Below are 25298 nucleotides of genomic sequence, written 5' to 3' on the forward strand. Positions count from 1 at the left end.
CCCATCTTGATCACCGACGGGACTCCGGCGCCCGGTGAGGTCGGAGGGCACAACGCTCCCCGTCGCTCCGCGAACTCCTCCTGGAGGTCGACAAGTTTCCCCTTCCCCTTTCCCGGAACCCGCCGCAGCCCAGGGGGAAGGGGAAGGGGAAGGGGGCGGCAGCTGGCGCCGGAACCGCGCGACCTGGAAGCCGGGGCCTTTTCGGCTCGCCGGCCGCGCCCGGCGCAGGGGCCCGCGTTCGAGCGCCGCCCGGTCGCGCGTGGGCGGTCCCTCCGCTGGGCCCCTCGGCCGCGCCCCCTCCCTGCCCGCGGGCCCCCGGCTCCCCGGCTCTGTCGGGGCCAAACGCCCTGCCGCCTGCCCCCTGCCCCACCACCCCGGCGGCGAGCCCACCCCCAGCAGCGGCAGCGGGGATGGGGCGGCGAGGGCCACGGGCCCCTTCCCCGGGAAGGCGCGGGGCCCGGCCCCGGGCGGCCCGCAGCCCCCGCTGCCGAGGCGGCGCCCGGACGAGCTCACCTGGCGGCTGGCGGCGGCCTCCGGGGCGGCCTCTGGGCGTGGGCCGGGCGGGGGCGGCAGGGGGGCGGCGGGGGCCGGGGCTGCCGCGGGGGCCGCCGCCGCCGCCCGCCGGGCCTCGCCGCCACACGCGCCGGCCGCGGCCGCCCCCGGGGAGTGCGCGGAGCGCGAGTAGCGCGGGTCCCGCGGCGGCGGCGGCGGCGGCGCGGCGCGGCGAGGCTCAGGCGTCGGAGCAGGCGGCCGCGGGCGCCGCCGTCTCCTCCTCCATGGCTGTTTACCCGGCTGCATTGTGGGAGTTTGACCTCCGCCGCCGCCAACCGCCGCCTCAGCCTGCGCCGCCGCCGCCGCCGCCGCCGCCGCCGCGCACGCCATGGGAGCCGTGACTGACGGTGAGGCCCACTCGCCGCCGCCCCGGCCCGTTCCCTGGAGCCCCGCGGCCTCCCCGGGGGCCCCCGGCCTCCCCCGCCGCTTCCGGGACCCCCTCGGCCTCCGCGATCTGACCCCTGGGAGCCGCAGGCTTCCCCAGCCACTTCCCCCGAGCCCCTCATCCCCCTCGGAGGCCCTTGGACTCCCCGGCCCGCACTCGGGAGGCCGCGCCGGGAGTGGGGAGGGGGCGCTGAGAGCATCGTCGGGGGGCTGGGAGCACACGTGGGGGCCCGGGAAGCGCTGCGTGGGCGGGTGGTACCCGGAAGGGATCCGGGCTGTCGGAGCATGTGGCGAGGGAGCTCTAGGTAGGGGTGGCGGGGTCCGAGGAGCAGCGAAGGGGAGAAAGTGGGGCAGGTCCTGGAGCTGGGGGTCCGGAGGGCCTGTGGAGGGCTGGGAGGGAGTGGGAACTCCAGGGATGGGGCGGGGGTTTCGGGGCAAGCCGGGAAGGAAGGGAGAGGTTCCAGGATGAGAGCATTAGGGGTGTCAGCGTACAGAGGGTGACACCTGGAGGAGTCCTCTGGACAGACTGGAAGGGCCCCAGGCAATGGGGTGGATCGCAATGAAGTACAGAAATTAGCCCTGCATTGGAGGTGGGGAGAGGGAGCTGGGGACCAGATCTAAAAGAGAATAGATGTGGGCAGCGTATATCTGGAGGACACTCGGAGTGTACATGGGGGATTTGAAGAGTCAGTATAGGGATGGGGACACCTAGGGTAGATCAGGACAGTCAAAGAGGTGTGTGTGTGTATGTCTTTGGGGGAGGGTGGATGTTTTTGGTGTCAGCTGGAAGGAGGGGGGTAAAAGGCTGGGTTGGTGAAAAGTTGTGAGGGCAGTTTAGGAAGGTGGACTGATGTGAGGAGGGGCCCAAGGTGTGGTCTACAGACTGAGAGCAGAAATAAAATAGAGTGATCCTTGGGGAAGGTGGACAGGCGTGATGAGCAACTGCGGGAGGAACCTAAGAAGGTATCCAGTTGAGGAGGAAGGAAGTCCTTTGACATCTGGGAAGGGGAGATCTCGGGGTACTGGGTCTATTTGAAGAAAGGATGACCAATAACTGTAGATGCCCTTGAAGAGGCCACTTCTGGAGGGTTAGGGGTAGACGGGGTCTCCATATTAAGGGACCAGGCAATGCGAAGAAGAGTAATAGGCCCAAATTTGTGGATGTGATAAGAATAGTGAAGTGGGAGGCTCTGAAAGGTCCAGGAACTTGATGAGAAATTTTTAACTCTGCTTTATTACAGTTTCATTTATTCAGTAGATATTCGTCCTACCTGGGCTAGGTTTTGGGATTGGCAGAATGGACAGGCAAGACTTTTTTCCCCTCTGAGTTCCAGTCAAGTGGGAAAGACCCGTGGATAATTAGTTTTAAGGGTGGCAAATGTTACCACAAGGGAAGTCCAAGGTTGGGGACTGTAGAAGCATGTAACAAAGATTGCTCATCCATTCTCAGAGATCAGAAAGCCTCGCTGGAAAAATTACTCTTAATCCCTTTTTTGAAGGATAAATAGATGTAGTTTGGACTGATGTGTTCCAGGTGGGAAACCGTTTGTGCAAAGGCTGTGAAGTATTGGAAGAACTCAAAGATGACAAATATTGGCTAGAATTTAGAAAATTATGAGCCAGAGATTTCAGAAGGCAATGGGAAACCACTGAAAGTTTTAACAGTGGTATGGTGTGATCAGATTTGCTTTAAAAAAACAATCACCACGTTCTACTATGTGAAGAATGATGCCGGGAAGAGAAAATGAGGAGATAAGTAGGTTCCCTCTCTCATTTCTAACATTTGTGTAGTGTTTACCATATGTCAAGCAGTATTCTAATTCTTGTCCCCACTTTACAGATGAAACTGGGACACTAAGGTGTTCAGTAACTTGCTCAAGGCTGCACAGGTAGTAAGTTAAAGAGCCTGGGTTCAAAACCAGGCAGTCTGGCTCCAGAATTCTTGCTCTTCGCCGTTATGCGTCTTGTCTCTCAGCTACTGCTGCAGTGGTTCTAATAAGAGGTGATGGGGGTGTGGACCAAGAGGGAATGCAGAGTGACGAGGTGGGAGAGAAATTTATGAGGTAGAATGTTAGGACGTCAGTGAGTGAGTGTTGTGAGGTGAAGGGCTGAGGATTATCCCAGGTTTCTGATTTGAGTGACTGTGTGCTTGTTACGTGCTACTTCTCTATTCATTGAGGTAGAAAACTCCAAAGAGGTGCTGGCTGGTGGCACAGCGGTTAAGTGCGCACGTTCCGCTTTGGAGGCCCAGGGTTCGAGGTTCGGATCCCGGGTGCGGACATGGCACCACTTGACAAGCCATGCTGTGGCAGGCGTCTCACATATAAAGTAGAGGAAGATGGGCACGGATGTTAGCTCAGGGCCAGTCTTCCTCAGCAAAAAGAGGAGGATTGGCAGCCGTTAGCTCAGGGCTAATCTTCCTCAAAAAAAAAAAAGGAAAACTCCAAAGAAGGGATAGGTTTTGTCAGATGGGACATGGGGAAGGAAGATGAGTTCTAGTAAACATACTGACTGCTGTCAAGTGCCCCCCCGCCCCGACATCCCCACATCGGTGGAGTCCACAGGAACCCCCACTCTGCCACTTAAAAGCTGTCTGACCTTATGCAGGTTAATTAACCTCTTTGAGCCTCAGTTTCATTCCTTGTAAATGGAGATAATAATAAAATCTACTTCATAGGGTCGTTTTGAGGATTAAGTGCAATAAAAGTCGTAAAGTGCTTTGCATTGTGTCGGACACATAGTAATGTTCAGTAAATACTGTTAAATGTCAGAGTCACTTTCCTTTGTCCTCCACTTTCCTTTGATGAGGACTGTGCCTTCTTCCTCTCTTTATCTGCACAGATTGCCCTTCCCTGACTTTTCTACCCGGTGCCCGACCATTTATTCTTCAAGACCCACCTCCAATATTTCCCTCTTCTCTTTTCTAGAACCAGTTGATCTTTCACCTAATAACCATGTTATTTTATGCATATTGCTGCTTAATTTACTTATAGTGCATATTCCAGGAAATGCCTAAGGCAGCTCACCATAATGAGAAAACATAAAATAGATTGATGAGGAAACAGGGCATAAAGAAAATTGAGATTAGGAAAAACAAGAGGCAGTTAGAAGTGTGGGTGATCCTCAAAATGCAATGGGGAAAGTCTGGCACGTTAATTAAGAAAGCTGCAGGCGCCGTTGTTTCTGTAGCAGTCTATACCAAGGGGCAGGAGCAGGTCCCTTCTGTGATCTAGTGTTCATGAGAGAAGGCAACATTAGATATCAGGACAAGCAGTTTTTCTGATTTAAACACTAGATAAAAACGTTCTCTTTAGGGTCATCATAAAGAAAAGCCAGTGTCATATCTGTAACTTCTTTTCAGCGCTGAGGATCATAGCTGATGTGTTTCTTAGCACATCCCTTACTAGGTCAGAGAAGGCTAACTCAGAGTTTAGGAAGGCATTCTCAAGTCAATAGACCATATGGTTTAGGTGGGTAGCTCTGCTGGACTGCCTTAATTCGGGACAAGGTTTTTTTGCTTGTTTGTTTTAAGAATATCTAGACCACAGAGAAAAGGAGGAATTACACCTTCTTCAGGTAATCTTCTATAAACATTGTTTTTCTCAACTGAGCTTTGAGTAAAAAGCAAGCAGAAGTGAGTAATATGTGTGATAGGTCAACAAATCTATTGCATACCTTCTAGGCACATTGTGTGGTGCTGGTTACAGCAGTAAACTATACAGAGGAAGGCCTGGCTCCTGCCTGGGGAAGAGAAGCAATAGTGTACAATAAAATTAGTAAGTAAGATAAGTTCTGAGAAAGAACGTAATTGTGAAATTAAGTACTGAGAATGAACTAGATGGAATGATGGCAGAGAATAATGGGGGAAGGCTGCCGACAATTAGGCTAAAATAGGGTAATCAGGTATGACCTCCCTGAAAAGTGAGATTTAAAATGACACCTGAAGAGTCAACTGTGTGAAGAGCCCAGGAAAGTATTCTAGATAGAGGCCACAACTAGTGCAAAGGCCTGAGGCGAAAACAAGCTCTGGGCCCTTTAAGGAAGGCCACTGGGGCTGGATCCAGGTGTGCCAGGATGGATGTGATAAAAAAGGAGGTCAGAGAAATAAACAAGAACTCATGAAGAGCCTTGCAGGCCATGGAAGGGAAATTGGATTGTCTTCTGTTGGAACGCATTGGAAATGATTGGAGGATTTTAATCAGGAGAGTTAGTGATCTCATATGCCTTTTAGATCATTTCAGGGTGCTGTGTAGAGAACGGATTCTAGGAAGGCAAGAATGGAAGCAGGGAGGCTAAGGAGAAGTATTCCAAGTAAGAGACGAGGCCGACTTGGATTAGAGTGATGGCACTAGAGAAGACTGAGAAGTGGATAGCCTTGATCTCTCAGTCATCCACCTGAAAAGTTCTTGGAGGAGTACCAGTGCCTGCCTCTGGAGCTTAGAGGAGGGCCAATGTCTGCTCACAAATTTGGGGTGCCTGGCAAGGTGTATGCCCTCATGTAATCCTTACATATGGGTCTGCATATCCAATTGGACTGGGAGCTCTTTCTTTCCTGCACCCAATACAAGGACACTTCGGTTAATTTGAGGAACTGTCCTACCTCAGAGGGAAGGAAAGAGGTATTATCTTGTTTTATCTATAGCTACTCACCTATAGATATCAACAACACTATCATTTCATAGATGGAAAAATGGAGGTCTTGAGAAGTTAGTGACTTACTGTCACATAGCTAGTTATTGGCAAAGCCATTCTCTCTCCCCATGTTGCCACCCCAGCATTTTGGCTAACTGAGAAACAGTTTAGATGTTGTCAGTGTTAATTTAAACTCGGTTCACAGTATGTATTTTCTATGCATTAATTTAAAGGGTGTTAAGCAGTGTTAGTACCCTGATAAAAATCATTTCAGAAGCACTCTTTGTGGCACAGAGAACATTAAGTAGGTATATTGATATGCCAGAGCAACAGATGGGAGGTGAGAACGGGGTGGTGGGGAACTGGATGTGGCTGTACATTCCATTTAATAGAGCTTCTTGGTTTTGACAGAGCTTGTTGCTGTTGTTCTTTTTAAATTAGAAAGCATAATGCATGACTATCTGCTTGTTAAACCTTGAAATAATGGTTTTTAATATGCCTGTGAACAATATGACAGAATAATGGAACTGTACTATGACTTTCTAATAATGTAGTTGTGTATATTTTTCTATGACTGCAGAGGTGAAACTACTCATCTGTAAAAGGAAGATAATACACACTTTATAGGGTTGTTTCAAGGATGAAGTGTGATAATGTATGTATATCACTTCGAAGTTGAGTGACCATTTAATTTATTGTCCAAACCAGGACACTTTTCAAAGTGAAAAGAAACAAACAAGAGGTATGGCCATTAAATAGGAGTGTATAAATGCCGTGTAAGTGTCTGCTGCTGCTCTTATTCCTGTTTCAATTGCTGGTCCAATGTTAATTAGACATTTGCGGGCACAGGATTTGTTTAGGTTTTTTTTTCACTGGTGCCAGTGGATTTGCCCACTTTGTTCCCTCATCTGTGGCCCTAATGCAGGGATTACTGATGCAGTTCAACTATTAAAGGGTTCTTTAGCCAAGATAAATGGTTTCTCAAAGCAACATTGGACTTTCAACCTTGACTTTGTTAGCACTGTACTCTAAACATTTAAATAAATCTAGAGAAAGACAAAGGACCCCAGCACCATTTTTTTGCTTTTCTTTTTTTAATTTTTAATTTAATTTTGGTTTAAGTAATTTACTTTGGCATCAGCAATTTCTTTAGACTGGTCCTAAGTATCTCACGAGAGATCAATATTTACATGGAGGAATCAAACCGTCTTTTTTATTGTTCTTTCCTTCTGCCTTTTTTGTGTCTTTTTAGTATTGTTGACCTTAGAAGTTGTTTTAATGATTTTAATTATGCTTCTTGAAAGGAGGGGCCAGATGTTATTTTACCATAAGGAATGTAACACACTAGCATATATGTAATTTATCTTAATAATTTGTGAGTAGTGGCAATCCAATGATAAATCTAACAGGAATCTGCATGCTCATTGCTTTTACATGGCCTTAGTCTCTGCTCTTAATAAGTCAGTCCAAGCCAGTTTTCTTTTTTCTCACTAACACGTCATAGATTTATTAAAGAACATTAATTAGAATTTTTAATACAGAAAAAAAAATGAAGAAAAGTACCTCAGAATGACCAATAAGCTCACTACTGGGATAACCACTGCTGATTTTCTTAAAAATAATACATCAGAAAATTCAAGAAGAAATATACAAAATGACAAGTGAAGACTTTCTCCTCTAAATCTTTCACTATTAATCCCTCTCCCCAGAGGTAATCACTGTAAACTGTTTTTGTGTACCCTTCCAGAATGATTTTTAAATGCCCATAAAAGGTAAAAAGCACCTTCTTTGATGTCAGATTCCTGAGATTGAGTCCTAGCTCTGCTGCTCCTTACTTCCTGTGACATTTAATTTTTGGCAAGTAACTCAGTTTCTCCATCGGTAAATGAGGGGTAATGCAGAGTAGCAGCTACGTTATAGAGCTGTTGAACGGATTCAGTGTGTTCGTATGTGAAAAACCTTTAGAACAGTACTTAACATATTGCAAGCGTTATGTATCTGTTAGTATGCCAGTGTGTATACACACTTTAAAATTTTATGTAAATGCTTCACACTTTTCTGTGTTGTACTTTGATTAATGATATATCTTGGACCTCTCTCTAATTCGTCTTGGAGCTCTTTCTACCTTATTCTTTTGTATCAGTGTGTGGTATTCTATTTTTTTAAAAATTAGTCCCCTTTTAAACATTTAGTTATTTCTAGTTTTTTACTCTTACAAATATTATTACAATAGAGATATTTGTATAGATGTCTTTACATACTAATGAAAATAATTTCCAGAAGACAGGTCCAAGGCTTTATTTATTTTCATTTTTGATACCTTTTTTTGATACACGGCCCTAATAGCCAGCTATTTTTTCCACTGTCATCCTGTCTCAAATTGTTACCCCTTCCGGCGCTTTTCACTTCAGATCCAGAGTGTTTCAGAAACCAAGAAAAAGTCAGTGGTGGCTTTGCAAGTCCTTGCTCAACTGCCTTTAGAAAGGGCATGCTAATCCTCATTGGTAGATCACAGGATTACCAATTCCTAAAGCAGGTGAGGTTGTACTGCCCTGAGGTCTAGCAGTTTGGGGAGGCCCATTGGACGGTTGCTTAGCCCTCTGAGGAGATTACATAACTTGAGGCTTTTGCCACATTCGTCAAGCCTTGACCTGTCCCTAAAGAAGTAAGTATTTCGGAAATTGTCCCACCATTATCTTCCAAATTGTTTTCCTCTTTCCTTTTTTGAGTATTTGCTCCATGATGTCCTGAAAACTTGTTTTGTAATCAAGGTTTTAATAGCTACTGTGAGGGAATAACAATTATGAGTTTTGAAAGGAATGTTAGTCTGGGTTTGTAAGAGATTGTCCTTTCCATGGTAAAATGAGAACACAGTTAAAATATCTGTGTCATCTGACCAGAGGCTTGGAAATGGAGAGTTGGTGTAGTGACTGTAAAGGAGTCATTTCTGCCTGTTCTCCTTTTATGGAAAATGGGGAATTAAAATCTAACCCCATGGAAGGACTTTTTGAGGCTTATTTAATGTCATAAGTAAGTTTCTATTTCTTCTAGGTATAGGTTGGCATAGAAGACAAGGAGTCTAAAATACACCCCAGTTTTGCAAGTGAATATTTGCTTATCAGCATACATGTGTCGTAACTGATTTTAAAGTGTTTTGAATGGCAGACATTTTGTAAGTGTAATTATGGTACAACATATAACTGAATCCAGTGGGAAATTTTCCTACAAACCTAAGGTCAGGTGGAAACCACCATTCTTAGGGCAGATGTTGAGTATTTTGATTTAAAAGCTCTTTCCAGATGGCATTGATTCTCGTAGTCAGCAAAGAAAGTAATCATGACAACTATGGAATGATGTTGATAACATCACTAAAATAATTTCTAAGTCATTTTTACTGTTTTTATATGGTGGACCAAGGCCCACCAGAATTATTAATATTAGCATTCAAACTGCTTACAGAGCACTTCAAGCATGTTAGTAATTTATGAAGTCAATGCGTATAGTAAACAAAGCATGTTTTAGGTGTGTTCACTCTAGAGCTCATTGATCAGGTGCTATTAAAAGTGATAATACTCATGTCGTACATGTTAGGAATCAGCAGCAGCAGGCCATCTTTAAATTTAAAAAGAACAGAGGTTTTCAAACTAGCAATTTCCCTTTTTGTTTTATTTGTTGCTGTTGGAGCTATACTCTGTACTTTATATATGTTATTTTAGTACTCATCTCTAGAGAATTTCCTTTTTTAAAAAAATTTTTTTATTGAGGTAACACTAGTTTTTTACATTGTATAAATTTCAGATGTATGTCATTATATTTTGACTTCTGTGTAGACTACATCATGTTCACCACCAAAAGTCTGATTACCATCCGTTATTGTACACATGTGCTCCTTTACCCCATTTACCCTCCTCCTTTCTTACTTTCCCTCTAGTAACCACCAATCTATTCTCTGTATCTATGTGTTTGTTTGCAGTTGTTATTCTATCTTCCACATATGAGTGAAATCATACCACATTTGGCTTTCTCTGTCTCACTTATTTCACTTAGCATAATACCCTCAAGGTCCATTGATGTTGCAAATGGCAAAATTACATCTTTTTTATGGCTGAGTAATATTCTATTATGTATATATACTATATCTTTATCCATTCATCCATTAATGGGCACTTAGGTTGTTTCCAAGGCAATTGTTGGCAATTGTTAATAATGCTGCAGTGAACATAGGGGTCCATATCTTTTCGAATTAGTGTTTTTGTGTTCTTTGAATAAATACCCAGAAGTGGAATTGCTGGATCATGTGGTATTTCTATTTTTGATTTTTTGAGAATTCTCCATACTGTTTTCCATAGTGGCTGTACCAGTTTGCACTCCCACCAGCAGTGTATGAGCATTCCCTTTTCTCCCCATCCTCTCCAACACTTGTTATTTCTTGTCTTTTTATTTGGTAATAGCCTTTCTGGTGGGCGTGAGGTGGTAGCTCATTGTAGTTCTTTTTTTTTTTTTGAGGAAGATTAGCTCTGAGCTAACATCTGCTGCCAATCCTCCTCTTTTTGCTGAGGAAGACTAGCCCTGAGCTAAGATCCGTGCTCATCTTCCTCTGCTTTATATGTGGGATGCCTACCACAGCATGGCTTGCCAAGTGGTGCCATGTCCGCACCCAGGATCCCAACTGGCAGACCCCGGGCCGCCAAAGCAGAATGTGTGAACTTAACCACTGCACCACTGAGCCAGCCCCTCATTGTAGTTCTGATTTGCATTTCCCTAATAACTAGTGGTGCTGAACATCTTTTCATGTGCCTATTGGCCATCTGTATATCTTCTTTTGAAAAATGTCTGTTCCGATCCTCTGCCTGTTTTTTAAATCAGGTTTGCTTTTTTGTTGTTGAGTCCCAGAGAATTTTCTAAGCAGCAACTTTCTATACAGTTTAAGCCAGAAATACCATGACCTTGCAATATGAAGCTTAAGACAAAAGCAGACTGTGAGAAATCATAACTGGGCAATCCTTTATTTGCATAAATGCATAATTATGTCTACATAGGTATATAGATATATCTATAGATATATCTTCAACATTTACTCACTTTTTAACATTTTTAGGATGACGTAAGTTGTGGATTCAGTTTAACATAAAGATAAAGATAGGGGTTTTTTTGCTTTCCTACTATGATCAATCATTGTGCTCCTTTGTATACTTTTATTTCCATAAAGTTTCGCAGGAGTCTTACAAAGTAGATAGATTTATTTCCACTTTACAGATGAAATAAAATGTTGGTCACACATGTACATACACGCAAAGTAAACACTAACCAAAACATCAGCCCCCAGTTTTTGACCTCTGGCCCGTGGATTTGGCTGTAAAGAAATGCTCTTAGACGAAAAAGGGATAGGGCTGAAGTGGAAGAAAGACCTACGAATGCCTTGACAGGGAGTCCCCTGTGTCCCCAGAACTGGTTGTAACACACGCCTGCTCATGCCACCAGTGTGGCATTGGCCCCTACCTTTTCCAAACCACGTCTGCTCAGCCCTAACCAGCCGCTCGGGACCTGTGATTCTAATCTCCTCAACTTTTGTTTCATACCATTTTGCTCCTACTCTGCGGCTTTGGTAGCCTCCTAACTAGCCTCTCTGCCTTTGGGCGTTTCGTAGTTGCAGTCCATTTTGTACACTGCCTTCAGCTTAATCCTCCAAGAAAGTCTTGCCCATGAACTTATAGCAACTCCCAGTTGCCTCCCAGCAAGGTCCAAGTCTACTGGTATGGCATTTACTAGTGTGGACTCACACAATCTGACTTCTGCCTGCCTTTCTATCCTTGGTCCCGCTGTTTATCTTCACTCGTCCAGCCTCCCCAGTGTTCTAGTGTACTCCTGTCCCAGATCCAGCCTTTCATCCCCTGCCTCTGTGGTGGCTCACACCTTTCTCCTTGCCTCGATGGGGGCTGGGAGAGGACTTCAGCTTGCTTTCTTTTTTCCTTTTTTAAAACAGCTTTATAGAGGTATAACTGATATACAAAGAGCGGCATATATTTCATGTGTACAGTTGGATGTGTTTGGACATAGGCAAACAGCTGTGATGCTGTCACCACAATCATAGCTTTCTTTTGCAAACAACAGCTAATAGATTTTGAGTACTCATATTGTTAAAAAAAAATCAAATAATATATAGATATTTCCCCATCTTCTAGCTTACCCTCCATCTACCCTACTTATACTACCTATCTCCCTTGGTAACCCCTTTTATTGGTGTCTTGTATGTCATTCCAGGGTATCTATGGGAATATAAGCACATATGAATATATTCTTATTCCTCATTTTTATATCAAAAGAAGCATACCATACATACTGTTCTTTACCTCACTCTTTTAACAAGTTGTCTTAAGTGATCTCTCTATATCAATACATAGTGTTTCCTTAGTCTTTGTTTTTTATAGCTTCATAGTATTCCATCATATTTTTATACCAAAATTTGTTCAACTAGTCCTCTGTTAATGGACATTTGGGTCGTTTCTAATCTTTTGTTATTACGTTTCAATAAGTTATCGGACATGTCATATTGCATATGTGCAAGTAAATCTAAGATTGTTGGGTCAAAGGCTGTATGTTAGTTGAAACTTTGATAGATATTGTTAAAATGCCCTTTAGCATTTTTGAGTATCAGAAAAGTAGCTCAAATTCCACTTCCCTTGATGCCCCAAGCCAAAGAGGGGCATTCTCCTAGTCTCTTCTGCTGTGTACTGTGTCACTCATTTAATGATCACAGCCTCTTCTGTGTGTGCATTCCTATGTGTGGTATTTCTCCAACTAGAGTGAAACAGCTCAGGTCTTTATTTGATAACCTCAGAAATTAACTCTGGTACCTATGGACACATCTGCTCATGGATCAAGTATTCATGTCTTTTGTACAAGTAGAGAAATCTCTGCTGTGGACCTGAAAATAACATAGTTGACTCCTAGTCCTTGTTAGTGTTTTATTGAGACAAAGCTCTTTGGAGGGCGGATGGTCCCATGCAGGCACCACAAATCCAATTTAAAAATATTTATTGAGCATCAGAAATGTGAAGACACAGTGTGAGAGGCTGGGGAGGAAACAGAATGGACAAGGTCACTTCGTAACCTTTTCCCCAAGATTATTTGGCCTGTACAGTGTTTTAAGCACTTTTCAAAAACTTTGTAATTGGGATATTGCATACATATATAAAAGTGCACAGAGCTTAAGTGTACAGCTAAAATGGTCACAAAATGTGTTTGAAAAATTTTTAGTTAGTCACCAAACTTTAAAAATCTCTTGAAAAATCAGCTCTGTTATAGCTTGCCCCTTAGTCATAGTACTTTCAGTTTCCCTCCGATGTTATCTCCCTATTCCCTGAATGCATTTGCATTTGAAATCCCTGGTCCTCAATAAAGTAGGAGGTGCAGGCATTTAGGAGGATGATGGGGCTCCTTGGGGACTTGACAAGAGCAGAGACCACTAAAGGAATCACAAAGCAAAGCAAAGCAAAGGAATTGAACAGCATCGATGCTACCAGACTGCTAACCCAGAGGATGTTTACCTTTGTTTTAACAAAGTTAAAACATGTTTGTAATAAATAAAAACCTTATTCATTTTCTGCATTTTAATCTCTTCAAGGAATGTGTTTTATTTCTCAGTCTCCTCAAATAACATTGTTGTTGATTAAAAACTGAAATCATTAGTTTGTGTTTTAAAGTATAAAATTAAAACACTGAATGAATCTGTAGCTTGAGCAGCCGGTCAAAGCCATGACTCAGAGAACAAAACCCAATTCTAAAAATGTTTATCTGATGTTGTCATAGAATAGATTTTAAAACTGAAGCCATCTGCCTTCCAAAGTTTATCTCCGCTGCACCTGCGCTCAAAAATACTTCTGCCTACACACAGGAACTATTGTTTAAAGATTTTGCTGTTGATTCATCATGCACACTCTCCAGGAATCATTCACACTTTAAAATTTATTTTTTAAAAAATAATGCATGTACATGGAAAAAACAAACTCTACAAAACCGTATAGGAAAACTAAATATTTTCTCCACCTCCATCTGTAGTCCCTCTCACCAGAAAAAAAACACTGTTACCAGTTTCTTGTGTATCCTTCCAAAGATATTCTCTGAATACATAAACACGTACATGTGTGATGCGCACAGACACACACACATACATACAAAGCCTGTCCTTTTTCTATACAAATGACAGCAAACTGTATGTGCTTCTCTGCACCTGTTTTGTTTTCCTTCTGCTTAACATATTTAAGGAGATTTTTTAGGCGTCAGTATATACATCCACACTATTCTTTTGGCTTCATGACAATACATTATATGAATGTTTCATAATTGAATTAGTCTCTTAGTCGTGAATGTTTAGGTTTGCAATCTTTATACTACAAACAGCACTGTTAAGAACATCCTTTATCTTTGCTCATGAGTGCACATGTGTCTATAGGAGGAATTCCTAGAATTGGAATTATGGACTCAAAAGGTATGTGCAGTTTTTGTATTGTTTGTTGTTGCCCAGTTGCTGTACAAAGGGTGTACCGGTTTACATTCCTTTGGCGTATGTCAGTGTAGTTCTCAACACCCTTGCCAACACTTTTATTATCAGCTCTTTTGTCCCTGAAAGTTAACAAGAGCCAGAGGGTCATTTTAATTCACATTGTTCTTCTTTCCTCCAGACGAAGTCATAAGGAAGCGTCTCCTAATTGATGGAGATGGTGCTGGAGATGACCGGAGAATTAATCTGCTAGTGAAAAGTTTCATTAAATGGTGCAACTCTGGATCGCAGGAAGAGGGGTATTTCATTTCCCCATTGTGTCTGTACCAATGTCCTGATGTGGTTTTAGACCATCTATATATACAGTCTTGTTAATATTTCTAATTTTTCACTCACCATAAATGTCCAATGGAATCAACTCTTGGTTAATCAAAAGTAGATTTTTCTAGCCTTTACTTCTCTTCAGAGGCCTGCTCTATGTTTATTAAAATGTGCTGAAGGTGTAAGGGTAAGAAGAAATGAAGATTAGATTCAGATTCATTAACTTGATCACTTTTTGCAGATAAGTGTTTAGTAAGACAAATATCTAAATCAAATTTTCTCCTTTTTTTTTTGGAGGAAGATTAGCCCTGAGCTAACTTCTGCTGCCAATCCTCCTCTTTTTGCTGAGGAAGACTGGCCCTGAGCTAACATCTGTGCCCATCTTCCTCTACTTTATATGTGGTACGCCTGCCACAGCATGGCTTGCCAAGCAGTGCCATGTTTGCACCTGGGATCCCAACCAGCGAACCCCAGGCTGCCAAAGCGGAACATGCGAACTTAACCACTGTGCCACAAGGCTGGCCCCAATTTTCTCCTTTTTAAATAAGCTAATGAAAAGTGGCTACAAGGTTTTATATGTATTTAATAATTTTGTGTGTGTGAGGAAGATTGTTCCTGAGCTCACATCTGTTGCCAGTCTTCCTCTTTTTGCTTGAGGAAGATTGTTGCAGAGCTAACAGTTGTGCCAATCTTCCCCTATTTCATGTGGGATGCCGACACAGCATGGCTTGATGAGTGGTGCTACGTCTGTGCCTGGGATCTGAACCTGCGAACCCCTGGCCACTAAGGCAGAGTGCATGAACTTAACTGCTATGCCACTGGTCCAGCCCCAATAATTTTTTAACTTAGGGAAACTTTCCTCATTTGAATTGGCTTTTCACGTATATAAATAATTGTATAGAGTGAAAAAGTTGTGAGAATACAATTGTGAAGATAAAAAACCATGTTAATCAAAACATTTTAGAAAGTATTTTAAACAATATTCAAACAAATAGTTGTTTGAATTAAGCTTATATTGATAAGAACAACAGACACATCTTTGCGTTTGTAACTAAAGCAGTTTATAAATTCAAGTATACCGCATTTGGAAAAAGAAAACATAAGGGACAGATATTCTAAATTATTTTAAATAAAGTAAATGATTCTCTCAGAACTTGGTATAATTTAAGTAGCAAATATTTGCCTACACTATAATAGTTCAACTTTGGCAGTCTACAAAAAATCTTTATTCTATTTCTCTTTTTCATCAGATACAGCCAGTACCAACGTATGCTGAGCACACTGTCCCAATGTGAATTTTCAATGGGCAAAACTTTGCTGGTATATGATATGAATCTCAGAGAAATGGAAAATTATGAAAAAATTTACAAGGAAATAGGTAAAGAAACTTAAAGTAATAAATGTTTCTGTCTGTAATTTTAATTTTATGGCCTAAAGGAAACAATATCTGATAATACTTTTTTTTTGGTTACTGGGAGAATAATAACGATAACACTATTAATAGAAAAAATATAGTAAATGTTAGCTATAAAAATATATTCTAATATGATACAATACTTTGGGTTACAGTGGTTTTTTTAAATTCCAGCATCTATTTAATTAGCAATGGAACTTAATTTAAAAAACACATTTTAAAGTTGAAAATGTATGGAGATTATACATGTTGTCGTATCTGTCTTTGAAAAACCTTTTTATATAGAATGTAGCATTGCTGGAGCACATGAAAAAATTGCTGAGTGCAAAAAGCAAATTCTTCAAGCAAAACGAATACGAAAAAATCGCCAAGGTAAGGGTTTTGTGGGATTTAGTGTGCAAACATTTTGTTACTGACTGGTACTTTCATGCAGTTTTTAATGTTGTGCGGGAAAATCTTCAGCTAGAATCAACCTGAATTATAAAAAAAGAATTTGGAGCCAAACTTAATTCTTTAAAACTATATTATTCTCTAAAATAGCGGAGAAAGAAGGCTGTGCCAAAAAAATTATTTTTTGCTGGCTTGTATTGATTATCTAAGTATTTCTCAAGCTCTCATTTTTTCTCACTGTCTTCAGACACCTCTGTCTAAATAACGTGGTGGTTAATCAGCAAAGGCAGTTTACACAGATACACCAGATTTAGGGTTTTGTTTCTTGTTTGTTTAATGGAGCAACTTTTAAAAAAAAGAAAAAAGAAAAGAATTTAACCCCAGTGAGTTTTTTATTAAGTACAAAACAAGCAAACATTTACAAGCTGCCTAAATATCAAATAAGAGGAAGGTAAAGTTTAGTTTTGTTCTGATCTCTTTTGTTTTTAAATTAGGGTATGTCTTTATTGTAGCCTATAAAAACTATTTTAAAATGATTTTTAATGGAGGGGCTTTGCTTCCCCTATAATGTAAATTGAAAGAAAGAAAGATAAAAAATATAATGTATAATTACATTGTGACATATACATGAAAAACTAGAAGGAAATAGAAAATGTTGATCAGTATTTTTGGGTTGTGGGTTTTTCTGGCTTAGGTTCTTCTTTTTTAAACTGAGAATGTATTATTTTGTAATCCAAAAATTTTTTATTAGAAATCATACTTTTATTGAATTAATATGCTGATTTCCAAGACAATGAATTTTACTTTTTAATGAGCAAATTAAGATGATATTTAATTCCTTATTTTAAAAATTGGTTTTTGAATTCAGTCTAAAATGCATGTGGTCAAATTTCACTGGCCAATTTATTGCAAGATATACCAACTTATTTAACAATTAATATCAATTCTAAGATCATTTAAAAATCATTTACAGTGTTTTTCTTGATTTATGAGGCTTTTAAATGAGTGCTGCCTTTCATCATTTCATAAGAAAGGTTAACAAGAGATACATATTAGAAGTCTCAACAGAGCAGAAACAGAGTCCCTGAATTTTAAATCCTTTCTAAGTTTCTGAAATCTTTACCTTTAGAATGAGGGAGAAGTGTAATTTGCTTTGTCTAAGATCTGAGATTCATGGTAGGATATTTACCTCACTGATCTTTTATTTGCTGGGCGAATAGTGAATGAAATCCTCTTCAGAATCAGTCCACTTGATGATCAATAATGACTTAAGTTTGCTATGCTTATCTGGCCTCTTATATTCTGCCCAGCGATAGGTGAATGGAAAAACAGAGTGGGAGCTAAAGTCAAGCCTTGTTTGGAACACTTGTGCAGTCCTGTATCATTACAGTTATGGTTGAATCAAGTGAAACTGGCAGTATTCTTTCCATCCTTCAATATTTTCACTTCTGTTTGTACTGGGAAAGTGACTTGGAGAGATTTGTGATATTAAATATTCTATTTTGATATCCAGGTTCAAAAATCTTAATTTGGTAAATATTTTTATATCTTTCAGAATATGATGCTTTGGCAAAAGTGATCCAGCATCATCCAGACAGGCATGAGACTTTAAAGTAAGTTCAGCGCTTTACTTTGAAAGGAACTAATCTTTGTACATAAATGTTTACATACGAGCCTATGCATTCCATTTTTATGGGAATACATAATATGTTTCAAAAGGAGGGATCAGATCTTCAGTATTACATGTTCTAATACTGTTGGTTAGATTCTTCCTTCCTCTTGCTTTATTGACTATAGTTGTAAAGTAAATGCATCAGTACAGAATGGGATAAGTACAACATAGTCTACTCATATAGTAAATACTAAATTGCAGTTAAGAAGAATAAACTAGATATACACTTTTTTTTTTAAAGATTGGCACCTGAGCTAACATCTGTTGCCAATCTTTTTTTTTCTTCTTCTCCCCAAATGTACAACATAGTTGTACATTCTAGTTGTAGGACCTTCTGGTTGTGCTATATGGGATCCTGCCTCAGCATGGCTTGATGAGCAGTGCCATGTCCACGTCCAGGATCCGAACTGGTGAAACCCTGGGCCGCCAAAGTGAAGCGCGCGAACTTAACCACTCGGCCAGGGGGCCGGCCCCTAGATATACACTTTTTAAACACGAATCTCAAAATCAGTGAAAAGAAAAACAGAAAACATATAATGAATTTTAAATTATTCCTAAGTTTCTGAAATACAGAATAATAACCATTTATAAAAGTTAGAACCCCCCAAAATATTATATACTAATACTGTATATTATTCACAGATACAAATATATGCATAAAAAAAGGATTGGAATGATATAGTGATTGCCTGAGTGGGGGCTAGAGGAAGAAAAAAGCCTGGGATAGAGGATGAGGGGTGAAGTTCAAAGGGTATTTCAAGTTAATCTGCAATGTTTTCTTTCTTTTACTGAGAAAAAAGACTTATAAGTAAGTATGATAAAATGTTAAAAGTTATCAATTTGGGACGTTTGTTATTCTATTATCTATGATTTCCTGTACTTGAAAAATTATCTAAAAATATAATTTTAATGAAAATGAGTACGTATTTAGGAGTTAAGAAGAAATCATTCTTAGTTTTAAAAGTCTCACCCTAATGGATGGTTATCACTTCTTATCCTTTTTTATTTTTAAAATACTATTTACTAACTAAAAAGTTAGATATTGTGAATTCTGTTCCCCCAATTAGCAAAATATGACACTGTTTTATTTTTTTCAGGGAACTAGAGGCTCTGGGAAAAGAACTAGAACATCTTTCACATATTAAAGAAAGTGTTGAAGATAAGGTAGTTGCATATGAATATTAGCCTTGTGATATGTATATATTCATAGATCAATGTGTATTAATTTTTTCTTGTTAACACAGCTGGAATTAAGACGTAAACAGTTTCACGTTCTTCTCAGCACCATCCATGAACTTCAGCAAACACTGGAAAGTAAGTGGGAATAGTCTCAAAATGAATGTTTAACATCTTTAAATGATCCAGAGGCATTTCTTCTAAAATATACATCTTAAAGAGAGAGTACACCTTCAGTTTCAGAACAAGGGTATAGCTAGATGACATTAGGAGGTATTCATACTGTTCTGTTTTTTGAATATACGTAGAAAAGCCTGAATTTGTAGTAATATATGATTTAAACGCACATGTAGTGATTTAAACTAAGAGAAATTCAAGGATCATAGATTTGGAATTTTTCTTGGTTTATTATAGTTTATTGCTATAAAGTTATGATTCAGGACCCACGCAGCAATAGGTGAGTGAAGTAATCAGTGCCTTCTCACATCTGCACACTTAGTGAATGAACGGTGTGTGCTTTGAGGAACTGGAGACTTGCTCTTGGTATTAACTATGGCTCGTTGGAAATTTCTGTGTTATCTGATCTTCTGATTGTTTTTGAGAAAAGCCTAAGACCTAGTTTTGTTTTTTTATTTGTTTAGTGAAGTCTGTCACATAAGTTTTACATTTTCATTCAACTAATAAACAACCACCACCAAAACAGCACTTTTAAAAGCAAATACTTGTGTGAGCCAATTACAGTCATAGGTTGTCATTTTGCTGTCTTTGCTTTAAATAGATTGGCTAATAAAGGATAAAAATGTTTTAATGTATTCATTAAACATGCAATTTAAGCAAATTTGGCTATGATTTTATGTCTCTTTCTCCACTGCAGATGATGAAAAGCTCTCAGAGGTGGAAGAAGCTCAGGAAACAAGCATGGAAGCAGATCCTAAGCCATAGACAGGCTGGCACGCACCATTCCCGAGGGTATTGAAGTGGCAGTGTGGTCTGATTATGTTTAGAATTTGTCGTGCTCTTCAGATATTTAAAGTTTTGGCAGTGATCTACTTTACTTTTAAATATTAATGCACAGTTCATTCATATTTCTTCACACAAAGGAAAATGACTTCAGTATGGATCTGTTTTTATTGAAATGTCTTTTTTTATTCTTAAACTTCAAAGGTAGAAAGCAGCATCCAAAAATATTTAATAAGATATCTTCAAGCCAGATATATTTTTGTTCTTTAGTATTGTAGGTAGTTTTTAACTGGTAACATTGATTTGTCTACGAAATAAGTTGAAGATTGTGAGAAAGTGGTGTTTTTAGGATGTACATGAGAAAATGAGTCAATTTCTGGAAACTGTTACCACTTCTGTAAATGGAGTCCATGAATAGGCTTCAGGAGGGCTATGAACTTGTGAAATTATGTGCAAAATGTTTGTGGCATATGCTTATTGTGGGAGAGGTTCCATGATATTAAGAATCACTAGTATAAGAGGTAATTACAAAATGCAAAGTAAATCAATATGCATCAGTCTAGAGCTCTCTCCTTAATACTTGAGAAATGTCATTATTAAATGTTTGTTGATATGTTTTCTCTCCACTGTTTTGTTCTTTAGGAGTCATTTTCAATAGAAAAAAATGTATTAATAAAGTGAAGAGTTGTTTGAGATAAATAGTCTAAGATGATCTTGAATAAAGGATTTTGTGACTTTTTTTTCTGTGAGGAAGATTGGCCTTAAGCTAACATCTGTTGCCAATCTTCCTCTTTTTCTTTTTTTCTCCCCAAAGCCCCAGTACATAGTTGTAGTATCGTAGTTGTAAGTCTTTCTAATTCTTCTATGTGGGATGTCACCATAGCGTGGCTTGATGAGTGGTGTGTAGGTCCACACCAAGGATCTGAACCAGTGAAGCCCAGGCCGCCGAAGTGGAACACGTAAACTTAACCACTATGCCAACAGGCCGGCCCCTGTGATCTTTTTAAAAATTAAGCTAAGGCTGAATCACTTGTAATTTTCTTAAATATTGAATTACATGTTCAATACTTGTTAGGTTCCATCCTTATCCATTTATTTTAGTTCAGAAACATGATGCTTTGCATGAGTCATATCTTAATAATGTTACATTTTTGTAATTTTAATAAGAATTCTTATCTTTAAAATGAGAGTTTAAATTAGCTCAGTAGTAGTCGTATTAAAAGTGTCATAATACCTTTAAATGCTTCCTCTAATTTCATCTACTAAATCATGGGAGAAATTTCTTCGCAGAATTGCTATGCTCTGAGAAATGTTTCTATTTTCCATTATTAGTAAGAATTATGAAGGAAAAATTGCTTACATTGACTCAGAATTAAAACTCAGTTTTTCACAAAGGATCATTTTTTAAGGACTGTTGGGCAGAATATCCTAAACCACCCCCCACTGATTAATTCACTAGAGACATTTATTCAGGATTATGTATCAAAAGATAAGAATCCTTATAAGGGGCCGGCCTGGTGGCACAGCGGTTAAGTCCACACATTCCGCTTCTCGGCAGCCTGGGGTTCACCGGTTCGGATCCCGGGGGCGGACATGGCACTGCTTGGCAAGCCATGCTGTAGTAGGCATCTCACATATAAAGTAGAGGAAGATGGGCATGGATGTTAGCTCAGGGCCAGGCTTCCTCTGCAAAAAGAGGAGGACTGGCAGCAGTTAGCTCAGGGCTAATCTTCCTCAAAAAACAGAAGATAAGATCCTTATAAAGATAACCTTTATGTAATCAGGAACAAAATCAGAAGCAGCAGCAGGTACATGGGAAACACACAGTTTTCAATTTATACTTCCTCATGGTTTTCTTGGCTATCCTCTGAAACAGCTTAGAAGACTGAAGAATTTCGTCCCCTAGAAACTCACACTGTTGAAGCTCAGCATGTCTTTGGGCCAATAACTTCGTGGATTTATCTGTCACCGTTTCTATGAGGTCATCCACCTATGACAGACAGATACAAAGAAATGAAGCCATGTGTTAAAAGCCTTGTCAAAACCAAAGGGATGGTTGTTTTTCCTAAGAGAGGAGTTCAGGATTGTTGGACGTTTTTCAAGTCCCAAAGTATTATTCTAATTCAAGTCATAGTAAACAGAGCTTGAAAACATACATTTACCACCAAGTGGTAAAGATGATCTCATTTCTTCTCAAACGAAGCCTATGTGCATGCCTTCATTTTAATTGAATTCACTTAATATTTATTAGGAGCACAGCATCATCCTACGTGCCCTTAGCAATCCTTTAGCCACTCTCAGAATGCCCCCCCACTAACATTATTTCTTCATGCTAATCATTAGTTTCGTCCCACATCCATGCTATCTAGCAGGACTATGCATTCAGTTAAGCCTGGCCCTGTGATGCTTTTGAAACACAAAAATAAAAGCCTTTGTCCACCACCTGCATTTGAAGCTTTCCTACAGTCAAATCTGATTTTTGGAGGATGTTTTCCATTCTATGTTTCCTTTTTCTAAGGGCTGCAAAGTGTGGTCTCTTTTTTGATGAATACGGAACCTATCATAAAAATGCAAAAACACCTCCGATTAGGCAGTACCAACGTTATTTCTATGACGGCGCTTAGATAAGAATTCTTACCCTTGGGACATTCTCTTATAAACTGAACATTTGCCACATAACAACGTTGGATTGGAGACCGTATTCATATTATTCTCCACGCCCCATGTATCTCCTTTGTGCCCAGAGCTCTCTTTGAAGAGATCTATAGGGTGCGGAGAAATGAGATTGTCTGGTTCTGAAAGAATATACAGTGTCAGGAAAAAAGCAGATCATTCGTGAGGGGAAGAAGAAGAAATTGGCTTTGCAGCTGCTGAGCACAGAGTGTGGGGCTGTTGTGGACCAGTGCCCCAGAAAGCTCATTATCACTGGATCCAATTGTTAATTTGATCTCTCATCTGCAGGTCTCCTTATTTTCATGGCAGACATAGCTCCAAACATAAAAAAGAAAGCTCTGGGTTCTTTTTGCCCCATGCCTGATACTTTTCCTACCATCCTTGGCTTGCTGCTTACAAGTACCTGTCCTAATAGTGTTGCTATTGGAAATCATCCCTAGGTCATGGCTCCTGGCTAATAAGCCCTTTTTATTCTTATTGAGTTCGTTCTTCCTTCCCCTTGTGCTTAGTAATTAGCAATAGGACTATTGTGAGACCTACCCAAAGAAGGATATAGGACTGGATCTGGGTCCTACCCTTTACCTGATGAAGGAGTTTACAAATGAGCCTGCTGAACCTCCACTTGCCCTGCCAGCTTGCCCAGGCTCAAATGTCACTTGTGGAACCTTCCAAATCCATCTAAAGTTGGGCTCCTCTTTTTTGTCTCTCATAAAACTCAGTGCTTTCTCCTATAAAGTGCTTACTGCATTTGGTAATCACTAAGTTATTTCCATGTTTTTTGAATACAACTATTTTAAAGTCAAATGCCCAGAGGGGCCAGGCAGCTTTGGTAAAGCAGGACCATTTAGGGCTGGTGTGAACTGGAGAGAATGTGCCTCCTGCAAAGGGGGCAGCCTCTGCATATCTCCCACTGTTGCCATGAGGAATTGTGGGCCTAGTTTCCAAATATTCCTATTTTTCAAAATAAAGCTGAAAATCCAGATTTTTATTTGAAATATTCTAATTTTTAAATGCAATCAATTCAAATAATGTTTTTGAGACGATTCTGAGAGCTATACAAAACTCTTCTATAGATAGTTGATAATCTTTGATCTGATGTCTTTTTTTTGAGAAAGATTAGCCCTGAGCTAACATCTGCCAATCCTACTCTTTTTGCTGAGGAAGACTGGCCCTGAGCTAACATCCTTGCCCATCTTTCTCCACTTTATTTGTGGGATACCTGCCACAGCATGGCTTGACAAGCAGTGCATAGGTCTGCACCTGGGATCCAAACCAGCGAACCCTGGGCTGCTGAAGCAGAACGTGTGCACTTAACCACTGCGCCACTGGGCCAGCCCCTGATCTGATGTCTTTTGATGAATAGAAATTCTTAATTTTAATATAGCCAAATGTAGCCATCCTTTCCTTTATGGTCAGTGATATTTGTATTCTAAGAAGTCTTTCTCTGTACTAAAGTCATGAAGATATTTTTGTTACCCCTCAGAAGGTTTAAGGTTTTACCTTTCCACATAGATCTCTAACCCAACAGGAATTAATTTTTGTTTGTGGTGTGAAATAGGAATCAAATTTCATCGTTTTCCCCATATGGATGTCCACTTGTCCCAGTGCTACTTACTCAAAAGGTTATCCTTCCCCACTGCTCTGTAGTGCCATGGTTTAATGTCTATCTCATCTATTAAACTATAAATTCCTTAAAACAGGACCATGTCCTTCATAGCCCCAAATCTAGAAATTAATGGCCCAACACATAATAGGAATAAAATGAATATGAACCTAGCACGCCAGAGGCAAAATTCAAAACTAACGTTGGCGCACTCTGACAGTGATGCTTTAGAGCAGTGCTGTTTAATAGACCTTTCTGTGAACATGGAAATGTTCTTTATCTGTGCTATCTAAAACAACAGCCACTAGCCACATGTGGTTATTGAGCAATTGAAATGTAATTGTACAATTGAAAGACTGACCTTTTAATTTTACTTAATTTAATTAATTTAAATAGTCACACATGGCTGTTGGCTGCCATATTGGGCTGTACAATTAGTACCTAGCAGAATAATTAAGCGTAGGACTCTAGAGCCAGGTCTTCCTGGGTTTGAAGCCTGGTTTTGCCACTCATATGGGAAAATTACTTAACCTCTCAGTGACATCCCTAAAAGAATGATAGAATTACTACCTACTGTACTGAGCCATTGTAAGGATAATTTGAGTTGATATTTTTAAAGTATTTAGAACAGGGTCTGGAACATAGTCAGCTTTAAGTAAAAACTTGTTATACTTAAAATAATATTAATAGTTCAGGCTATTTAAAAAAATAGTCTGAGCAATTTAGGCTGAAATTTACATACCTACAGATAAGAACAAGCTTTCGACTGGAGAGTCCTGGATTGTCTCATGCTGCACTGTCTATACAATACATGTGGCTAATGGCCGCTATATTGGACAAATGTACACTTGCATCCTCGAAGAAAGTTCTAGAGGGCAGTGCTAGCATGCATGATAGGCCAGATGCTAATATACTAACTTAATATTTGAACAGTTAAAAAAATTAATATAAAACTCAAAATTCCATTGTTGCCCAGGTTGTAGTAGAAGCTGAAGAGTTCGAGCTCAAAAGTAGGGGAATC

At 40.1% G+C, this 25298-nt stretch overlaps 3 protein-coding genes across 8 annotated transcripts in view; 1 reads left to right on the forward strand and 2 right to left on the reverse strand.

Moving 5' to 3' along the window:
* Positions 1 to 637, reverse strand: part of ATXN7 (ataxin 7) — a 130520-nt gene extending 129883 nt beyond the window's left edge. Inside the window, exon 1 of one of the 3 annotated variants that reach the window (XM_070492823.1) lies at positions 514 to 637. The gene's annotated coding sequence lies outside the window, so the exon portion shown is untranslated. Of the gene's footprint in view, positions 29 to 513 lie in introns of those variants that run through there. The other 2 variants (XM_070492819.1, XM_070492820.1) reach the window with 2 other exon arrangements.
* Positions 14 to 20724, forward strand: THOC7 (THO complex subunit 7). 4 transcript variants are annotated; one of them, XM_070492826.1, is made up of 8 exons: positions 14 to 86; positions 14250 to 14367; positions 15640 to 15767; positions 16089 to 16175; positions 17749 to 17806; positions 18963 to 19029; positions 19110 to 19179; positions 19916 to 20724. In XM_070492826.1, exons 3-8 carry the CDS (start codon positions 15659 to 15661, stop codon positions 19981 to 19983), a joined length of 459 nt encoding a protein of 152 aa, XP_070348927.1. In that variant the 5' UTR covers positions 14 to 86; positions 14250 to 14367; positions 15640 to 15658; the 3' UTR covers positions 19984 to 20724. The 4 variants fall into 4 exon arrangements, with proteins under 4 accessions (XP_070348927.1, XP_070348928.1, XP_014714772.1 ...); XM_070492827.1 differs by having other exon boundaries at positions 15 to 34; XM_014859286.3 differs by lacking the exon at positions 14 to 86 and adding an exon at positions 664 to 899.
* C21H3orf49 (chromosome 21 C3orf49 homolog) overlaps positions 20135 to 25298 on the reverse strand; it is a gene marked incomplete at its 5' end in the record, with an annotated part of 8914 nt that continues 3750 nt past the window's right edge. Inside the window, 3 exon segments of the mRNA XM_044755406.2 lie at positions 20135 to 21991; positions 22445 to 22558; positions 24378 to 24399. Coding sequence (XP_044611341.2) covers positions 21794 to 21991; positions 22445 to 22558; positions 24378 to 24399 — 334 coding nt within the window.

The sequence above is a fragment of the Equus asinus genome, chromosome 21, assembly GCF_041296235.1.
Source record: "Equus asinus isolate D_3611 breed Donkey chromosome 21, EquAss-T2T_v2, whole genome shotgun sequence".
In the NCBI taxonomy this organism is placed as follows: domain Eukaryota; kingdom Metazoa; phylum Chordata; class Mammalia; order Perissodactyla; family Equidae; genus Equus; species Equus asinus.